The 20,831-nt window shown below is 38.9% G+C and overlaps 2 protein-coding genes across 3 annotated transcripts; both read right to left on the bottom strand.

Annotated features, from left to right (window-relative positions):
- Positions 1-2,113: 2,113 nt before the first annotated feature.
- afg3l1 (AFG3-like AAA ATPase 1) lies at positions 2,114-12,485 on the bottom strand. Its single transcript, XM_084733735.1, has 16 exons — positions 12,283-12,485; positions 10,381-10,465; positions 10,063-10,145; positions 9,192-9,341; positions 8,953-9,024; positions 6,844-6,968; positions 6,389-6,659; positions 5,722-5,859; positions 5,426-5,579; positions 5,228-5,335; positions 4,962-5,087; positions 4,499-4,609; positions 3,850-3,965; positions 3,241-3,441; positions 2,958-3,152; positions 2,114-2,859 (listed from the first exon to the last, which is right to left on the bottom strand). The coding sequence occupies exons 1-16, from the start codon at positions 12,412-12,414 to the stop codon at positions 2,632-2,634; spliced, it is 2,295 nt and encodes a 764-aa protein (XP_084589861.1). The 5' UTR covers positions 12,415-12,485; the 3' UTR covers positions 2,114-2,631.
- A 957-nt stretch (positions 12,486-13,442) lies between these two features.
- LOC146317076 (5-hydroxyisourate hydrolase-like) lies at positions 13,443-18,071 on the bottom strand. 2 transcript variants are annotated; one of them, XM_084733723.1, is made up of 4 exons: positions 17,923-18,071; positions 15,483-15,648; positions 14,902-15,037; positions 13,443-13,839 (listed from the first exon to the last, which is right to left on the bottom strand). In XM_084733723.1, exons 2-4 carry the CDS (start codon positions 15,614-15,616, stop codon positions 13,750-13,752), a joined length of 360 nt encoding a protein of 119 aa, XP_084589849.1. In that variant the 5' UTR covers positions 15,617-15,648; positions 17,923-18,071; the 3' UTR covers positions 13,443-13,749. The 2 variants fall into 2 exon arrangements, with proteins under 2 accessions (XP_084589849.1, XP_084589848.1); XM_084733722.1 differs by having other exon boundaries at positions 15,483-15,657; positions 17,923-18,065.
- Between the last annotated feature and the right edge of the window lie 2,760 nt (positions 18,072-20,831).

The raw sequence follows: 20,831 nt of genomic DNA, 5'->3' as shown, positions 1-20,831 counted from the left end.
TTGACAGTAAAAATAATCACGTCAGTCTGTCCATTAGTTATTTCGAGATAGTAAGTCATTACTTCATGAAGTTTCTAATTTTTATGATCTACAGGATCTTTTTTTTTTAGGATCAACTGGCAGAAATGAACTTCTGTAGGTAGCAAACAGCACAAAGGTTGCAGGTAAACATGTGAGGTCACAGGAGGGCGGGGCTTCAGCAGGATAACTCACTTTAAATACACAGTTCAGGAGGGTTCAACTGATTCGTCATCAGTGTGTTTAATAATCTTGTTCAGTCAGTAAAACATCAGAAGCAGACTGTTTAACATCGAGTATCTTCATCAGCTGAAGCCTCCTGCTGTTAACAGACTGCAGCTACAGACCCACAGCAGCTGCACCTTCACATTCTGCCTGCTGTCACAGCGAGGACGACACCACCTGCTGGACAACTGACATAAGGACAAGAAGGTAAGGAAAAAAATCCCCCTACAGATACTTTGATCGATCACAACCACTTCTTCAAACAGTTTAGTTTCTTGGTGTTTAACTGGAAAGACGTCTTACTTTTCTTCTTGGTTTTGGTTTAAATTCTGAACAATAAGAGATAAAATGTGTCACCAAATGCAACAGTACGTCTCTTATTATTATAATAGTTCATAGCTTCTGCACAGAGGCCAGACTTAAGATACATTTAATATGATTTAAAAAGTTAAAACTTCACTTGAGGTTTCTGAATGAATTTTTGAATGTCTGTCATCATATTCTGACATCATCACTCTTAAAAAGATTTTAAAATGCTCAAACAAAATTCTTGCGATTCATCTAGTTAGTCTCAGTCTATTTTCATTGTTATTGTAACTTCTGGTGCTGATTGCTGCAGACGGTCCTGTTCGTACCGGAGCAGCCTCGCTCTGCGTACGGCAAAAGGGAGAGCAAACAGTTTTTTTCACCAGGACGAAAATAATGTTTCTGAATGGCATAGCAGCATATATGGATATTTCATTACATAAGTACAAGTTGTAAATTTTGGAAGTGATTACATTTATCTATTTCAAAATGTGTGTTTAGTTGTTGTAAATGTTTGGATCACAGGAGTCAAAAACGATTCTAAAGATCCACCACTGGATTCTAGGGCTGCAACGAACAATCCACTTATCGTTTAGTTGATCAAAACAAAATTACCAAACTATTTTTATAAGGGATTAATTGTTTCAGTCATTTTTCATTCGAATATGTCAAATATTTGCTGCTTTTCTTTGTCAGTTGTGCAGTAAATGAAGAGTCTTTGGGTTTTGACTGTTGGCTGGACCATAATAATACATTATACTTATGTAGCGCTTTTCAGAGTCAGAAAAAAAAAGAAATAGAAAAATAAAATAACAAATAAGGCAAAAGCAGCGATTTGAAGGTCCAAAACAGAAACAGAATAAATTTTAAAAAGCTGCACTGTGTTGAAATGCTGCATTTGAATGTCAAAGTCATGAAGGAAGCTTCAAACTGTTTTTATTCAGTACTGCCCCAATTTAATTGGTTGACTTAAAAATATCACAATATAACATACTGAAGTCTTTCGTTTTGCTATAAAGAAGAATCTGTTTGGGGAAAAAACTGCTCTCATTCTGCCACATAAATGAAGCCTGAAGTTGACTTTTTTGTTTAAAAGTTTAAGGGGGATTTTTCCTTTAAATCAGCAGAAATCCTTCAGAGAGAAAACTGAAATATTAACTGAAACATTTCCCATCAGTCAGTGGGGTTGGTGATGTAGCAGCTTCCTGTTGAGTCATTATCAATAAACAAACAGTTTACAATCATCTCCACGTCATCGAGTCACAGCATCAGTGTTTGTATAAAATAAATCCAAACTCCGTGAAGCTCAAACTGACAGTCGCTGTGTGTCTGCAGATGTTCTGCAGTAACCTTGAAATGTTGAAAAAACAAAATAAACTTCACACCAAATTCTCTAAATATTTAAATCTTTAAAAAATGATTTAAATTTGGCTGCAGAAAAGTTCTTCAGACTGTGTTCAACTTTTCCTTCCTCGTTATCAGGAAGTCAGACGTCAGTCGGGGAGCAGAACTCCCTTTTTATTAAATAAATAAAAAGAAATATCAGTCTGTTCACAATGTGAATCATTTAAAAAAGAATGTTTGTTGGTCTCCTGTTTAAGGCGATTTGGAGCGTCTTCCTGTCCGAACGGTGAAAAAACAAAAACTGATCGCAGCCTCGATGAAATAAAAATAAATAGATAGACGGTACAAAGATTTCTGACCAAATGTTCCCTCAAATGACTAATTTATGAGCTTAAATTGCTTCCTTCTCTTTTGTAAATCCATCTGAAAAAGAAAAGCTCCAGAAACTGTGTTTTTAAATCAGACAGAAAGCTGAAATATCTCCACTCGTCTCAGTGCAAAATTAAAATGAAATCCTTGAGTGTTGAGGGGAAAAGTCTGATGAAACGGAGAACTTCCCGCTGATGGATTTGGTCATTTGAGTGTTTGAATTATTAACCTGAGGGAACCAAAGTGAATTGTGGGTATGAATTACTAATCTGTGCTCTGTGAAACTGACTCAGCAGTGAGTTGAGGTTTTCTTTTTTGTTTTTTTGCAGCTGGGGTGTGAAGCGTCTGTCTTATCTGAGTCTTCGGCCTCTACATGGCCTGCTGTTTGTCCTGAGTCGAGCTCGTCTCCTCGGCCTCCCCTCCTCTCTCCTGGTTCCAGTCTCGGAGGCCCTCCGGCAGGCTCGTGTCCTCCTCGAAGCTCCCCGTCCCTTCAACAAACTCCTCGTACGTCGACTTCTCCTCAAACGGCCGCGGGCCCAGAAGCTCCAACATGTCCGCCTTGTCCAGGACCTCCTTCTCCAGGAGACGTTTCCCCACCTGAGGACAAAATCAGGATTGGACACGAGAATTTTTTTTCTTTTAAATCTACCACTTTTCAAGTCCTCTAAGAAGAGCACGATGCACCAGAGTCTCACCATCTCCACCAGCTCCTTCTTGTCCTCGATGAGCTGCATGGTTCTCTGGTACGCTCGCTCCACCAGCTCACGGACCTCCTCGTCGATCAGCTCGGCCGTGGCTTCGCTGTACGGCTTCTCCATGACCATCTCGCCCTGCCGGGGCAGGTCGAACGACACCTGCCCCACCTTCTCGCTCATCCCAAACTGCACCACCTGCACAGAGACGTCGGAGAGGAGAACCAGGAGTCACAGCAGGGAAAGAGTCAAACAGGAGCAGCAGCAGGTGTGTTGTTGTTGTTACCTGAGCGTAGGCGGACTGTGTGACCTTCTTCAGGTCGTCCTGAGCTCCGGTGGTGATCCTGCCGAAGAAGACCTGCTCGGCCACGCGGCCTCCCAGCATCATGCACATCCTGTCGAACAGCTGCTCTCTGCTGTACAGGTACTGCTCTCTGGGCAGGTACTGAGCGTAACCCAGACCCTTCCCCCGAGGGATGATTGACACCTGGACACACACACACACACGATGTGTTTAAGGACAGTGTACGTCTTTTCTTCACTACTGGCAGTTTCAGTTCAGTACATGTCATTATTGTTGAAATTTGAGCAGTTAGATTATTTCCTTCAACAGATTTAACGCCAATTATAAATGATTAATTATAGTAATTACATTAATAGTAACAAATACTCTTCTACTTTTTATTTTGGTCACTCTAAAAGCAAAAGATATTCAGTTTTAACATGAAAAATTACTTCAACGCTGATTAAAACTATGCTGACCATTTTAACCAATTTACAAATTTCCTGTTTAGATTAATTCCTGATCAAGTTGGACACTTTTGGAATAGATTCTTTTCATTTGTTCATAAAGCCTGACATAGTTTGTTTTTGTAGTTACAGATATAAGTTGTACCTTCAGCAGCGGGTCGGCGTGCTGCAGGAACCAGCCGACGATGGCGTGACCGGCCTCGTGATACGCCACAGTCTTCTTCTCTGTGGGCTGAAGGACCTGAGTCTTCTTCTCCAGACCTGAAAACACACAACAGGACTGATGAGACTCTGATGGCAGCAAAATAAAACATTTCATGTTTGGGGTTTTCACTTGTTGTCTCTTGTTCATTATTATTCTATAACTTAAAAGGTTTTAATACCAGGGAAGTAACTATTTGAAATATAACATGTCTGTGAAGATTCTCAGTCATGGTATTCGTAGCGAGGTTTGTAGTAGGCAGCTGGACTTGATAGAGTTCTTGAAGACGTTTCGCCTCTCATCCAAGAAGCTTCTTCACCTCTGACTGACTGGTTTGGGAGTTCAGGTATTAAACCTATTCATTCATTCATTCATCCTTTATTTTTTATCTATGTGGGGTCTTTAAAGACCCCACACAGGTTTAATACCTGAACTCCCAAACCAGTCAGTCAGAGGTGAAGAAGCTTCTTGGATGAGAGGCGAAACGTCTTCAAGAACTCTATCAAGTCCAGCTGCCTACTACAAACCTCGCTACGAATTCAAATATAACAACACATTTAACATAAAACTGGTCTGAATGTTGAACACTGACCTCCGATGACTCGGTCGATGGCCTGTTCGAAGTGTTTGGCGTTGACGGACGGGTCCAAGTGTCTGGCAGCGATCAGCGCTGCCTCGTTACAGACGTTAGCGATGTCAGCTCCTGATTATTCACACAGAAAAATACATCATCAACAAACATGTCAGAATTCTGATATCTTCATTTAGTTCATTTTCTTTTTAAGCGCAGTATTTCTTTAAGTGTTAGCAGCTCAAAAAATCTTTTCCTGTCTTACACTTACTGTCTTTTTTTATCATTTAACATGAAAAGGAGTTCTCACTTTATTTCATAGTTTAAGCTAAACAAAGTAATAAACCGTCTCAGCCGTCACGTAGAGTTTACAGAGCAGGTTAAAACAAAAACTGACTACACTGTTTTAAATTAAACTCTTCTACATGACTAACAGTTTGAATGAAAACATCAGACTGAGACAGATGATGCAGCTCTAACATACCAGTGAATCCTGGTGTGGCGGCGGCCATCTTCCTAGCGAGAGCGTCTTTGTCCATGCTGGGGTCAAGTTTGATTGGTCGCAGGTGGACTTTAAAGATGGACGCCCTGCCCTTTATGTCTGGAGGACCTGAGAGGAGACAAGAGACTCTCACATGTTAGAAAAGAAAGGTTGTTTGTCTTCTGTTAATGTTTTTTTTTTTTTTCATTGACAAAAAAGGAGGCGAAGACATATTATAGACATCAATCAGTTGTCAGAGTTGAACTGACCTATGTAGATCTGTCTGTCGAAGCGTCCTGGTCTCATCAGTGCAGGATCCAGGATGTCAGGTCTGTTGGTTCCAGCCAGGACCACCACGTTAGTGGCTGTGTTAAAACCTGCAGAACAAAAAAAGAGGTCAGGTTACACATGAGACCTATAAAAATCAAAATCCTGAACAATCAGACATGAGTTTGTCTTCGACGTACCGTCCATCTCCACCAGCAGCTGGTTCAGGGTGTTCTCCTGCTCACTCTGACCTCCAAAGTTCCCTCCTCCTCTCTTCCTCCCCACAGCGTCGATCTCATCGATGAAGAGGATGCAGGGGGCGTTCTTCCTCGCCATGGAGAACATGTCTCTCACCTGCGGAGGAAGAAACTTAAATGAACCGATCTGTTTTCACTGCAGCAAGTGCAAAAACATGGCCGCTGTTCTGGGAACGTTTTCAGATTTCTTCTAAATTCTTCACAAATCGGAGAATGATGATCTGGTCTCGTTGACTCACCCTGGCAGGACCGACGCCCACAAACATCTCCAGGAACTCGGAGCCGTTAACGGTGATGAAGGGGACGTTGGCTTCTCCGGCTGTGGCTTTAGCCAGCAGAGTCTTTCCTGTCCCAGGAGGTCCAGACAGCACAGCACCCTGAGACACCACAAGACAAAGACATTACTTTAACTCATCAGACTGGACACAATACTTCAGTCCGACTGACAAAACTAAATATTACACTCATGTTCTTTAGTTATGATTAAGTTAGAGTTATGTATTGTTTACTTTCATCTGCAGAATGTGATTGGTCGACCTGGGCATCTCTGTAGTACCACAGTTCTTCATATATATATATAATGGTATGTTGTCACACATCTTACTTTTGATTTTGATAATATTTTGCAGCCTGACTAAAATCCCTATTACAAAATTAAAAGAGGAATTCAACTAAAAATAAAAACATGGTACAGATTCTGCAGTTTACTGTCACAAAATGATTCTCAAACTTTTTCTGACGAGCCTCCCTTCAGACACAAAAAAAACCCTCACACACAACAATTTTTCACTAGTTACTAACAATGATAGAGGAAGCAACTAATAAAAAAGCATCTCAGTTGAATTTTAGCTCCCTGATGCCCAGTCTGCACATGTTTTGTTTTGTTTTGTTTGTTTGTTTATTTACCTTTGGGATTTTGGCCCCGAGGTCCTGGTACTGCTGTGGGTTCTTCAGGAAGTTGACGAACTCCAGGATCTCGAGTTTGGCCTCCTCGCAGCCGGCCACGTCCTTGAACTTCACCTCGATGTTGTCCTTCATCATCTTCGCCGTAGACTCGCTCATACTGAACGGTCCGCCCCTCCCACCACCAGGACCTCCTCCCATTGGTCCTCGCCGCAGGGTGAAGAGCAGGAAGCCGATGAGCAGCAGGGTGGGGACCATGCTGAGCAGAAAAGAGCTGCAGAGACAGAGAAGTGAAGTTCTCATTCTCTGACAGTCGTATTTTCTCTCAGTAAAGTAGAAATGTTCCTCTTCACAGCTGTTCCAGGACGGCTGTTAAAAGCCACTGATTTACAGATCATACTGTGTATAAATAAATCAGAAAAAAGGGACGTGTTTGTGTGTTTTTGTGTTGAACCCACCCGTCGCTCTCAGTGCTGTAGACGACGGCAGGTCGGTGTGACGGCTCCAGGCCGAGCTCCATGTGAGCCGCCTCCAGGTTTCTCTCAAACGTGTCGACGCTGCCGATGTTAAACCAGACATAGCTCTGCAGGTCACATATGAATTCATAAACATCACAACATCTTAAACACATAAAATTCGTAAACATTATTTATACAGTACTTTTTTTAAAAGCACACAGTTACAAAGTGCGTCACACAAAGACAGAAAAAAATATGAAGAATATAAAATACAGACCAAATTAACAAACCAAGACAAGAACCAGGAAATATCTACAAAAGCGTTTCCTACAGAGATGTGTTTTTAGAAAGTGCTTACAACAGTCAAAGATTCTGCAGATCTGATTGACTGGAGAGGAGCCAAAAATTTTTTAAAAATGTCTCTGGAGCCGCAACTATAAAAATTGTCTATTCTACTTGGAAACTTTTCTTTTTATGGATCTGGAATCCATAGTCAGCTGAGACAGACTAGTCACTGCAATTGTAGAATGCAAAAATCACTTTTGGACTACAGCGATGACAAATGAAAATTAAAATGTTAAGAGAAAATAATATTTTTTTGTCAAAGCTGCAGGGAGCCACTGGAGAGGCAAAAGAGCTGCAGGCTGCTGACCCCTGCTGACCTCCCTGTTCCAGAGAGTTTGGGCTAAAACAGCAAAAGCACCGTCACCTTTTGTTTTGCAGTTGGCTGAAAGGCTGAGATTTGAAAAACGGAGAGGTGGCAGGGTGGAATATGGAACGAGAAGATCAGAAATCTAACTGGGATGTGACTTTCAACATCAAACACATTAAAAAAAAGCAGAGCTCAAAGTGGACCGGCACTTATACACTTTAATCTTTGGTGTATCTTGAGGTTTTCTTGTGCACTGGCACTTTTAATGAGCTGCTGGAGCTCTTTTCTGCGCTCTTCTTCTCAGGTCATGTGGGTTATAGCCTTAAATAAACTGCATTACACAGGGTCACAACAGCTACATTCACACTGCAGGCAAAAGTGGCCCAGATCTGATTTTCTTTTTTTTTTTCAAATATGTGACTCAGATCTGATATTTTCATATCAGTGTGAACATCAGAAATCACATGGAATCAGATCTTTTTAATTCTGATAGAGGCCACTTTCATATGTGGTCCTAAATCAAACACAGGTCTGATATTTTTTGGAAGCAGCAAACTAACGTTAGCGCCACTCCTATCGTAACGTTAAGAACAACAAATACACCTGCAGTTTTCACTACAACAGTCAACTACCGTGTTAACAATAACGTCAGTCACAATGAATGACCCTGTTTGACTGATGGTCGAAGGATCGAATGGTATATTTTTACTTCCAGAACAACTGGCTCATTGTCAAAGACAAAAAGCTTGGGTGCAAAGTGCAAACAACCCGAGGGACAAGTGGACATGCTGTAGAGCACGGTGGTGCAGAGGTGCTTCATTTGTGTGACACTAAAAGCAGAGAGAAGAGAAAGTATCGCACCGGGGGACACAAGGATCAAGAAGCATCCTGAGCTGACATCTTCACTGCACCACACACTAAAGTCAGTGCACATAATCAACTATTTTTCACTCTAATAATTGACACAAAGGTCCCTCTGGTTAAATAAATACAATACTGGTTGATTCACACGCCATAATGTGAATAAGGGAAGTACCGGTGTCCACTTCAAGCACTGATAAAACAGTCTCATCCTACACCATTCAAGTATGTAAAAATACTATACTGTTGTTGTTCTCTGGGGAATTATTTACACACCAAAATAAATGTAAAAATTCTGCCATACACAAAGACGTTCCACTTCATCTAGCGCAGTGTTCCCCAACCCTGGTCCTCAGGGTCCACTGTCCTGCATGTTTTAGATGTTTCCCTGCTCCAACACACCTGATTCAAATGATCAGGTTGTTGTCAGGCTTCTGCAGAGGCTTGATGACGAGCTGTGTGTTTTTCTCCATTATAGTACAGTAAGCAGTACTACCTTGGTTCATCCAGTAACTAAATCTAAATCTATACAAGCTGATTTGTTGGATATTTCATGACGTTCTGTTTGTTTAAAGTTTTCAGTTGTTTGTTCTCACCGTATCAGGGTCGGCTCCCGGGACCAGGATGACTCTGACGTACTGTTTGTTGACGACCTCTAACCGATCCACCTGCACAGAAAAAATACATGTAGATAATCTTTAAAAAATAAATTTTCATTGTTTCTGTCTTTTCTTAGTTAAACGTTACATATTTATTTCTTAAAATTCAAGTCTCAAGCTGAAGGTTTGCAGTGAATGCGGGACTGTGAACAGAAATGTCCCAGGATGCTCCTCACCATTCCTCTGCTGATGTAGCGGTGGACGAAGTCCTTCCAGCTGATCTCTCTGCCGTTGTCTCTGAAGTAGAAGTAGAGCAGGGCTGAACTCACTCCGGCCACGGTGACCGCCAGGTAACGGAAATCCTTCTCATCCCAGGGGAAGTCACCCTGCAGACGAGCACAGACATTTACTGGACCAACATCTACAAGCAACTACAGCTCTCTTCACTTTAGAACAGAAATTTTAATTATTTTATATTCGTGAGTCCTTCTTTGTTTCTATCAGACTGTATAAAATCCCTGGGTGGCTCTCCTGGTATTTCAGTTTCTCAACCTTAAAATGCACCATCACATCCCCAATCCAGTGGCAGCTGAGTTCCAATTAAATAAAATGAAGAGTCAAGCCAATATTGATGAAAAAGCTGTGGCGTCTGATCGCCTCACCAGGGATCACACCAAGGACTGCGGTTACAGTATCAGAGCTGAGTTTCTTGTCGCAAAAGTAAGAAAATGCCTCAAAAAAAGGAGACCAAAATTAGAATTTCTCTGAGCGTCTGAATTTGAAGAGCCAACAACTTTCCTAAAACTTCAAACCAGAACTCAACATTTTCATTAATTTTCCTCACAGGATTTTCCATAAAACTCTGCCTGTGTATCGTCAGTTTTATATCATAAAAGTGTCAACAGTAACTTTAAAAAGTAGAGGAAGAGAAGTTTCCTGGAAGAACCAGCATCAACCTACACAGTGCAACAATTAACCTTTAACATCAACTCTGCCAGAGAAAGGTTCAGTAAGAGCAGACCACCCTTTATTTTTTATTTTAGCTGAACTACACACTAAAAAAAATCTCACTTTCTCCAACAAACAACCCTTGGAAGTGTGACAAACCTTTTGTATTCGGCTCCACCAGTCTTTTCCTCCTCCTCCTCCTCCTCCTCCTCTCTTCCCTCCTCCTGCTCCTCCTTTCCCATCTGAAACACACAGATGATAGTTAGATCTCACATCTGTCTGATAAACCAGCGTCTCCTCTTTGGTTTCTATTCCAGTATCAGTTTTCATCACAGAAATTACATGTTTATACTGTTTCTGATTCTGCTATTTCACACTATTTTCCTGCTAAAAAACCAAAACTACAGCCAAAAATCAGAGATAAGACTCTAATATCCAGCAGCCTCAGGTCACACACAACATTTCAGCTGCCCTCACCTTTGGGCTCAGTGGAATAAAGTCGCCGCTGAGCTGACTGGAATCTACGACAGGACAGGAAGTTAGCTGGAGTCCGACAGACACTCTGGAAAAGATCACAAAATCAAAGTGAGTCCACAGAAAACAAAAACAACCTGAAAAGGTCTCTGTTTTGTAAGACTGAAGGTCACTTTTATTTAAAACTCCTGACCAGTGAATTGTGACCTGCATTAGACTCTGTGAGCAGTGGAATAATAAAGGTGTGGAACAGCTGGTCAAAAATAGCTCATCAGGATCTTGATGTTGATATAACACAAGGCCAAAAGTATGTGGACAGCCTGGTTCACATTCTTTTGTTCTGGGTCTGTCTTGGTTTGGTCTGAGCTCCTCAGTGGCAACAAAAGTAAATATTACTGTTACAACATACTGTGGGTTTGTTTTAGAAAATAGTGTGCTTGTACCTTTATATGATAATACCCCTGTTTACAAAGCCACCTCTATCCATTGCTTGGTTACTAATTTCTATTATATCCACTTGCTGCTGTTACACTGCAAATTTCACCATTGTGGGACCAATGAAGGAGTATTTCATCTTTTATCTTATCAAAAAAGAAATGCTATTCTCAGTCGGTTGTGGAAGAACTTGACTGGTCTGCACTGAGCCATGATTGACTGGAACAATGACAAAAATATATATCCAAAGTTAGTCCTGGGAAATATATCTGAAATACTTTTCATGATAGTTAAGTTGCATATTGGTTGATAAAGAGAATTATTGATCATGTAGGTTGTGGCCGACAACTTGTTGTGTACTCCAGGGGTTGGAAGTGATTGAGGTAGTAAAATGAGTAAATATCACAATATATGACCAAATACCTGGATATTGCAACAGGTGAGATAAGATAATGACTAAACTGGTAAAGGCAAATAACAGAACAGCTAGAACAGTCTGATAAGTTCAGAAAATGACATCACTTTACTGTAACGCAGCCTTTAAAAACAGGAAAATACAACAATTACTCTATATCACAATATCTAGTCTTGTATCACGATACAATACAATAATGATATATTACCCAGCCCTATCCAAAATCTGCTGTTATCGACAGCTCTCAATAACCCAACATTATGTTGTAAGACATTGTAAAAAAGACATTTAGTATTATCCTGCTAACTGTGGTCATTAATGGTAAAAAGACTGATGGCTACAAGCTTATCTTTCACACTGGTGTAGAAAAATACTATTACAGTTTAGGCATCATAAGTAAGGCAGAATATTGGTGCAAGTATCTGTACAAATTAGGTTTTATGGGTAAATCAGTTGCCGCTAAGTAAACTAGCTGTTACATATTTACTTTAGCAAGTAGCAACTTGAGACGCCTGTTAGCTTACTTTGTGAGAAGAGCATCGTGATGAACTTTGCCACGTTGTTCTACAACTTAAACTTAGCTTCATATTTCAAAATACACCACATACACTTGGCGGGAGAACAAAATATCTCTATAATGATTGAAATTATCTTAAAATTTACCCATTTGCCTGTAATTCCAAGCCAGTCTGCTTGCTAACGAGTAGCATCTCTCCACACAGAGAAAGTCTTTTTTTTCTTAAAACAGATGTTATTTGTTGAATCAGATCAGGGCCGAATTAAAAAGTAGATTATAATCAGGCAGATAATGTCTCACATGGAGGTTCTGTCGGTATATTATTTTGTTACTATGCAAACGACTCCTAAGCTGAACGGTTTTGCAATGGGGTTTGGTAAGAGGTCTGGCTAGCTAAACTTCGTTCCTCTACATAAACGCATTTTAGCTTAACTCTAACTTCCGACAGCGGGGAAAGACATTAAGGACATTAAGTCACTGACGGGCTGGTACATTTCACAGACAACAGTTCATCTAGAAAGCCTCCACCTTCACTTACCGGGGCAGCGGAGCTTCGGTATCCGGCTGTGAAGAGCCGACCTGCCGTCACCGCGGAGAGCCGAGCTCGGGCTCCTGCAGCCCGGCAGAGAGGCAGTGCGGCCGCCGAGAGAAGCCTCAGCATCTGAGACATCCTCCCCGAGCCGCTTGCCCAGTCTTTCAGTCCAAAACACGAAGCTTTTTCTTTAATTTCCTCTCCTTCAGTTCATCATGTTGCTCCTACAAGTGTTATTGAATAACAGCGACGGAGTGAAATGTCAACGAGAGGATGATGTAAAGGCCCGACAGTCTTTCTCTGCTAATGCCTGTCAGAAATTAATATAAGAAGAAAATATCTAATGATAATTTAATTTCTTTAGGTCAGAAAATTGTCAGCGTAATTCGAAAAAAGCTAAGTTACTAATTTATATAAGCGAATACATTTAATTTTATTTGAAGAGGACTTTATTACATTCAGGCATCAAAAACGTTCACACGGGGTCCTCACAGCACACCTTGTCTCTGATTGGCTGAGACTGAAAGGCACTTTCTCCAATGCTTCTTTCAGTCTCATGTAACTGTTACCAAAACATGGGATGACTGGGCATTTTCTCCAATATTACATATAAACATTACATAGTTAAACAACTAAGCAAGATAATAAAATATTTAAAACGGTTTGTATGAAAAAATAAAAGGAAATACGAGATGAAAATAATGAATCAAATACATTAATTACATTAAAACTATTTTTGCTTCAAATGTGTTTATTTCTGTGTCGCCTGCAACTAATTTTTTTAAATTGTTGACTATTATTATTATTATAATTATTATAATTATTATTATTATTATTATTATTATCTCAATAAATCAGTCATTCATCTGGTCTGTTAAATCTCTGAAAGTAGTAAAAAACATCCATCACAGTTTCCCTGAACCCGTGTGACCTCTTTAAATTGCTCCTTTTGTCTGGTCTTTGTCCAAAACCTATAGACTTTTAATTTACTATCAAATAAACAGCAAATCCACGTCAAATTTCTGCTCAAAAAATATCTTAAATAATTAATTGGTCATTAAAATAAATGTAAATAGAAAACCAGGAATAAAAAGAAACCATTTCATTTCAGTTGCTTAGAAAACCTTCATAATCAGCTTGAGAAATAGATAAATAAGAGCTTCGCATACATATGTAAATTGAGATTTTATTCCAAAAGAATAGTTTGTGTTATGAGAAATATGAAACATAAATTGAAGAGATACACAGAAACATGCCAAGTCAGCACCGTATGTTAAATACACATTTAACAAGTCACTTTAATGGGTAAATCAACTTCACTGGACCAAACTGAAGTCTTAAATGATGTTGTCTGATGATACATTAATGTCAGTGATGATTAAAATAGTCATATTTCACCAATTGTACATTTATATACATTTCTGTAGACGGGTTGCAGTGCAGTGAAGCTGCAGCTGGTCGTCCTCGGAGCTCTCAGCTCCCTCTGTAGGTGCTGTAGGAGAACCGACTCATCAGCAGAGGGAGGTGGAACCTCTGCTCAGGGTCACTGATGGTAAACACAACCTGGAAACACACACACACACACACACACACACACACACACACACACACACACACAGAAACATGCCAAGTCAGCAGTTCAAATAGAAACTGATGAATTAAGTTTATTACAACTCAGATGATTATGACTTTGGTCAGTGTGATAATTGATTTGTTGTCCAGTTTTTCTAAATGAAAATCTGCAGATTTTCCATGCATGTTTCTGTTGTCTAAACTGATGACAACAAGGATATTTCAGATTTTTCAACTGAAACATGATGCACACGTGTTGATCCTGAATGTAATGGTAATTTTTATCATGTCAGTTTGAACCACTTGGCTCCCTGTTTACTTTGTCTGTTGTTATGACATGTTTCCTTGTTTCTTAACCCTACTTTTTACAGCCGACTTCTCGATTATGAAAACACCATTAGGCCAAACAGAAGCGAGAAAAAATTAAGCTAGTGTTTAAGTAAAACTAAGACACAAGCAAAAGACACTAAAACATAATAAAATTAAGGCAACAGTAAAAGAGATAAGATCAGGAAAACAAAAAACATGACAATAAGATTAAATGAAAATAGAGGGAGGAGAATGCAGAAACATTACATGAAGTTTCATGATCTTGTCAGTATAAATAAATTAAAGGAATGAAATGAGATGACTACACGTAAGACTTTATTATATAAAAAAAATATTAAAACACTATAATAACGTGTTATCATGACTTTGGCTCCTATACTGAGGTGTGTGTTTTGCTGACATCTTGTGGTGATCACTGGTCACATCAAAACCACAGTGGCCATCTGCCTGTTTTTTCATATGATTTGTTTGCAAGAATTTATAATTTAGGATATAACTATAAAAACAGCAATAAACATATAACTATAAAAATATATCATCCTTTAATAATCTATTACTCCATTAATCCACAAAGAACAGATTTATGCCTTGTGTTTTATTCAGAAGAATAAAGCAAATAAAATGTGTCTGCCATTTATTCATTAGTGGCAGGAAACAAATACAAATATTTTGGACATATTGTGTATTTATCTTGTTATATCCTGACACAGATGTGCAGCTCACCTCTACATACGGGTAAAAGGAGGTCTGATCCAGACTCTCCCAGTATGAACCCGTCTCAAAGCGCAGCTTGTACATGCCGGGAGTGAAAGCTTGTCGGCTGATGAGTCCTGGGCAGCGGCCATCTTCATTTGTAGTCCTAAAAATCATTAAGCCGGTCAGTTGTCAAGTTTCATTAAAGGTCAGGAGGGTTTTTAAATTATTAACTTCAGTCTCTCTCTCTCATTAACAAAGCAGAGCTCTCTCTCTCTTTTTTTTTCATTATCTCTGACAGAGTACATTCTCACGCAGGCTGATCACATCTTTATTAAAATTCAGTATCTTCTCTTCAGGTTTTGTCACTTTTTTGTGGTGTTGAGAATATTTAACATTACTCAAAACTTGACACAATCATCCTCATCAGGCCACCATGTTTTATTTCTAAAGACACAATTTAGCGTCTGAGTCAACATGTATAACCTTTAAAAGAAAATATACAAAATCTAAAAACAAAAAGAAGCTAATTTACAGAATTACAGATTCTGATGCTTATTCCCTTTCCTACAGTTTGAGCAGTGCAGTGATGTGTTTTGTTCTAATCCTACCCGACATTCAGCATGTTCCAGATCATCATCTTGGAGTCGAGTCGGTGCAGGCTGATGGCCATCCTGGCTGCCGGGACGCCGTCTCCGGTATTCAGCACATGAGTGGTCAGAGGGCTGGACTCTGCTGCCGCCATGATCAGGACAGGTGTGGTCGGGTCAACTTCGCCTGTGGGACCTTCAGTTACATTTACACCATGATACCAAAATATGAACAGTAAACAATGATGAAGTAAATTTCCACCCTCTGTATCAATCTGAAACACAGATATCACCAAATTTGTGTAGAAAATGTAGGAAACCAATTTTCAATTTCTCATATAAGAAGCTGATCGAGAAAATACATTTTCAGGGCTAATAAAACCTTTCAAGACACTGCTGGATTAAAACAGATGTCTCTGTGGCGTGCAGTCGGCCATGCTGTCAGTGGTCTGTGAACTGTTTTTTTCCCGTGTGTTTGAGTTGCCTGTGCAGCTGGCATTAATGCATAACATAATTATTTACATTTTGAGGACTTCATTACCCAGAATTCCAGTCACAACAATCAAACCATTATCACAGCTTTGATAAACAGGGACAATCACTCACAGATATACTCATGTCTTGAGGCCTATACTCTACTGCTATAATCAATCATATAAAGGTCTGAACTATCACTTGTAGTGTGTGTATTATTGATTAATTATCAGGCTTTAACGTGTGAGATACGACAGCCTGTATCGGTAAAGAGCTGAACGTGAATAACAAAAATCGATGCAGCACTAGCGTATCAATACATCTCACTAAGAATCACATATGAGAAACACTGCTGTAAATCATTGAGGTAAAACGTGTCTGACAGCAGAGTACAGAGCCACGAGTTGACCCACAGAGACGTCATGTCACTGTGAGAGCAGGTAACACGCAGCATCACTGTTCCTCCACACCCCACTTCCTCTACACGGTCAAATTCAATCCAAACCACAGCACTCTTCATATGAAACAGAGCAGCTGATCATCTTACTGCAAAAATGACTTTTAAACTGTTTGAAAGTTTGTTCACAGATTTTCATTTAGGCTATCAGGATTTCTTCTTGAACTAAAAGAACCGTACTAATACAGCATTAATAGAATCAAAATCTAAAAGATTCACGTTCTGCATCGTATCGTACTGAATTATTGTCTATTTAAAGATTCTTAAGATGCGTCATATTGTTAAACATATATCAAGACACATATCAATTTGTCTCGGTCAATGAGATATATACTTTCCAACATTCAAAACATTTACAGATGACTGATGTTCAGTTTGTTTTTTCAAAACTCTTTAGGCAAAACATGAAAGAAAGCTGCGAATTAACTGTCACTAAAAAGCTGGCACATGAACTATGAAAAAAACCAACAAAAAAAAAACAGGAAAACGTTGAAGTTATACCCAAAATAAAGTTTATATGTATACATATATATCATGAAAAAATGTCACTTAAAAAATTACATTTTTAGAACTTAATTCAAGATTGTTTGGACATAAAGATTAAAAAAAATGTAGGAAAATTCGGTTTGTTGGAACAAGGCTCTTTAAAAAACTCGTTTTTTTCAATGTCGCGTCATATGACGTAAGAAGAGGAAGTGGCTGTGCCTCAGTCTGTCTCTGACTTACCGGCAGAAGTAATTCGTCTTGAGTCTGAGCGGTTATCTTTCACTGGTTTGGGGTTTTTAGCTAGTTTTACAGTGCATTTCACTTCCGGTGACCATGCCGAATCATTATGTATCTACAGGGACACAAACTGCTGCCTGTCAGGAAATCCAGTCCGCGGTTTTCCTGACAGGAGAAGACCGGGTCCTGCCTCTCAGTCCTGGGTGTTTCGTGCAGGTAAAGAGGCGGGACTTCACTGCTGCCTCCGTAACTAAAACTGATCACACAAACACCTCAGGAAGAAAAAGTTTTAATTTCATCTCTCTGTCTCTCTTTATGTCCAAACAATCTTAAATTAAGTTTTAAAAATGTCATTTTACACAAGATTATGCATAAATCTCATGAGGACGTTTAACCTGCAAGTTACACTTAAAAAAAAAAATCAATAAGTTCTGCGCTTTTCAGTTAAACAAACCAGGACTTTCAGACATTTGACCCTTGACTCTCCCTGTTTTTCCTCATGATCCTCAGTGATTAGAGCTGTGCGTCGGATATTTTGGTGAATAGTTATAGAAAAACAATACAAATGCAAACAAATATCAATAAACTCTTGTGAAACTGTGAAGAGTAATCAACTAAATGCACATGTAGATAAAAACGTACAGAAAATGTGCAACGAGAAAGACATTTTGAGCTTAAAAACATTGAGATAAAGTTTAAACACTGATCCTAGCTGGACAAAATATGAAAATATAAAATATCAATAACAGTAAAGTGCCTTAGTGTTTCAGCGAGTGTCCGTGTAGTTTACTGTGACTGAAGTCTTACCTCTGTGTGAACGCGCCTCTCTGCTGCTCTCACTTCATTCACTTCCCAAAAACAAATCCGACCAGTTGGTCCATCAGTGCACACGCCCACTGCTCACAGCCCTTCACCCAGCATGCACTGCAGACAGACCTGCGGGCTCATTTATAAAGGGCTGCTGCGCACAAAAAGATTGCGGAAAATGGGCTGAAATGTGCGTACGCATTTTTCACCGCTAACCTTGGGATTTAAAGAAAAATACTATGCGGAAAAGGGTGCGCATTCCTACGCGTACTTTCGACCATCCCTATTTAAATGTGCGGAGTTATTATTTCTATACGGACGCGGCTGGAGGGTAAAGACGCACAGCTGAGGTGCGGTGGAGATGCAGGGCGCACAGCTGCAGCACCTTTGACCTGCTGCAACACAGCAAATAAAAGAAACTGTTTGTTTTCGTACATAAACGTGTTGGTGCATTTGGTTTAATCTCAACTCAAACAAGAGAATAAACATGATCCATTACGCAGGTTACCGACTCATCCCGTGCGTCTGGCCCACTCAACCTCCGTAACACAAACGTTGTTTTCATTCTGTGACGTTCCTTTTTTTTAGCCTTTTCCTGCAGCTTTCGCCACGATCGTCCTCCTGCAGTCAGTGTCTATGAATATTAATTTGGTACGTACGTATTTTAAGGTTAATCCTACGTAAAGTTTTATAAATGAGCCCCCTGGTGTCAAAGGTTGTCCTGGTTCTGATGAATCATTAAATCCAGCAGCTTCCCTTCAGTCAACAACATGTGACCCAGTGTTTGACTGTGATTCTCATTAAACTGTTTGAACATGATAAGCTCCATCTGATTTAATTAAAACACAGACGATGTGATATTATATTAAACCTGAAGGGGAAAGTTACTCTTTAATTATAGTGTATTTGATTTTTTTCTTTTATTGCTGTATGTTATATTGTTTCTGTTTTATGTCAGTGTGTTGTTGCCAGGCCAAATTATAATGTGAGTGTTTTGTTATAACAAGATTTCTGTCATGTTATAACAATATAATTTCATATAATGTAATATCTTCCTATAAGTTACCAATTTATAACATATTAACTTATGTTAACATTATACAGTAACATCATGTTAATACAGTAAGCTATAAGATTATAATGTGAAGCGTTTTATGTTATAACAACATAAATTATCTGTAAAAACAAAAAAGTTGAGAAAACAGCCAATTCTTTTAGATTTGAAAGTTTTGTAAAGTTTTACCTATAATTTGTTGAGATGATTAATGGAGTTTTGGAGATGGAGTTTTCAAAACCCTCAAATAACCATATGTCAAAATTTTTTGAGTAAACTCATTGAAGTGAAGGTGAATAATGACTAATAAACTAATAAAAATAATGACATATATTATTTATAACTAAACCTCAACAATTCAAGTTTGTCTAAAGAAGAAAAGTAAATTAACTCAGCAGAAGATTTTGGCAAAACTTTGTTAAGTTTGTTTCAGAACTCAAACATTTAGTTGAAATTATGAGTCAACTTTTTAGTTTTAAAGTGAACATGAAACCTTTGGCTTTATAACTAGACACAGTATATTGTTATAACAAGATTTTTTTGTTATAATTTTGTTATAATTTCTTGTTATGCTGTGATAAGTTTGTACGCTGTAACAATGTGAAAAACATTTTGTGTGTTTTTGAACACTTCTGAGTAGTGTTTGCTTTTTTATTCTCTATATTTCTTCTGAAAGCGAGAGTCTTTTGTTTCCAGACTTTTGACTAAAAGCATTAACTGGCTTTAAAGATTTTTGGAGACTTCCTGTGTTTGTTAAAGCATCAAAACTTTATTAAATTCCTCTGAGTTCAGTGAGGTTTTTAAAACTCAACATGGGAACAGTAACAGACAAGTTTCAAAACATCAGGACGATAATTTGGGGATTTATAGGAATAAATGTGCTTGTTTGTTCTCTTGCCGTGTTAAATCAATCCCACTCTCATATCAGTCTGTTAAATATCAAGGTGCAGCCAGTCAGCTCAGCACAAAGACTGGAAACTGGTGGAAATGTTAATAGATAACTGGTGTTACAAAAACAAACAGCTTTGAGCAAGACACTAAATTTCTAACCTGACCTTTGACCTCTTGTCTCCCTTTAGAGGGGGAAAAGAACAGGAACTATTGGCGTCCACGAAGCAAACCTTCGCAAATGCAGGAGTGTCCATCACCCGCTGATGTGAATGTCTTCACTACTCACTGTAATCATATAAAAGACTTGACAAATAAATAGAGAATCATATTATCGTCACACACACAAAACTCCAACCACACATCTATTTTATGAAAAATACTTTTACTACACTCACACTGAAGTTTATCACATTTAGCACAGAGGACAAACACAAAAGCACCAACAGCAGAAACTACAGCAAGGCAAAATGAAACATCGTCATATTTCCAAAAATGATTCTGGACCTGCAGTCACAGGATTTCTTATTAAAACTTTTTAGTATCTTTTTTTTAAAGTTTGAAATAATATTATAATAAGTATAAAGAGCCACTACTGTACACATAAATATTTTCAAGTGTCATCTTTTTAAACTGACAAATATTTTACATGAAAGCTCTAAACATATTTACAGTCAGTCACAGTTGTCCATATCGTCCAGCTGGTAAACACACTCGAGGAAAACTTTTCATGTGTTTGACAACAAGTTAGTGGCTTTGCTCTCCATAAAAAAGACAATGTCATAAAATGAAAGTAAAATATAATGGAGGGAGTTTTATATTGGACTGTTTTGTTAGAAAGACACAAACAAGGGGGTGTGGTGGCATTGACATTTGTAGATAACACAGAACATCTAAATGTTGGATGGACGGGCTGACAGGGAAGGAGGACAGGACAAAACTGCGTCATCCATCGATGTGTTAATGC

Source organism: Lutjanus erythropterus, chromosome 13, assembly GCF_056507025.1.
Source record: "Lutjanus erythropterus isolate fLutEry1 chromosome 13, fLutEry1.hap2, whole genome shotgun sequence".
NCBI lineage: Eukaryota > Metazoa > Chordata > Actinopteri > Lutjaniformes > Lutjanidae > Lutjanus > Lutjanus erythropterus.
This window is presented reverse-complemented; position numbering and strand designations above follow the sequence as displayed.

Bases quoted from the DNA above. Each gene is read 5' to 3' on its own strand.
- afg3l1 (XM_084733735.1), bottom strand. From the start codon at position 12,414: ATGTCTCAGATGCTGAGGCTTCTCTCGGCGGCCGCACTGCCTCTCTGC. The intron at 10,146-10,380 runs GTGAGGGCAGCT...TGTGTGTTTCAG, and splicing joins TTATTCCACTGAGCCCAAAG to ATGGGAAAGGAGGAGCAGGA. The intron at 4,610-4,961 runs GTATGTTAGAGC...GTGAATAATCAG, and splicing joins CGCCACACCAGGATTCACTG to GAGCTGACATCGCTAACGTC.
- LOC146317076 (XM_084733723.1), bottom strand. From the start codon at position 15,616: ATGGCGGCAGCAGAGTCCAGCCCTCTGACCACTCATGTGCTGAATACC. The intron at 15,038-15,482 runs GTAGGATTAGAA...AATGATTTTTAG, and splicing joins TGGAACATGCTGAATGTCGG to GACTACAAATGAAGATGGCC. The intron at 13,840-14,901 runs GTGAGCTGCACA...GTGTGTTTCCAG, and splicing joins CCTTTTACCCGTATGTAGAG to GTTGTGTTTACCATCAGTGA.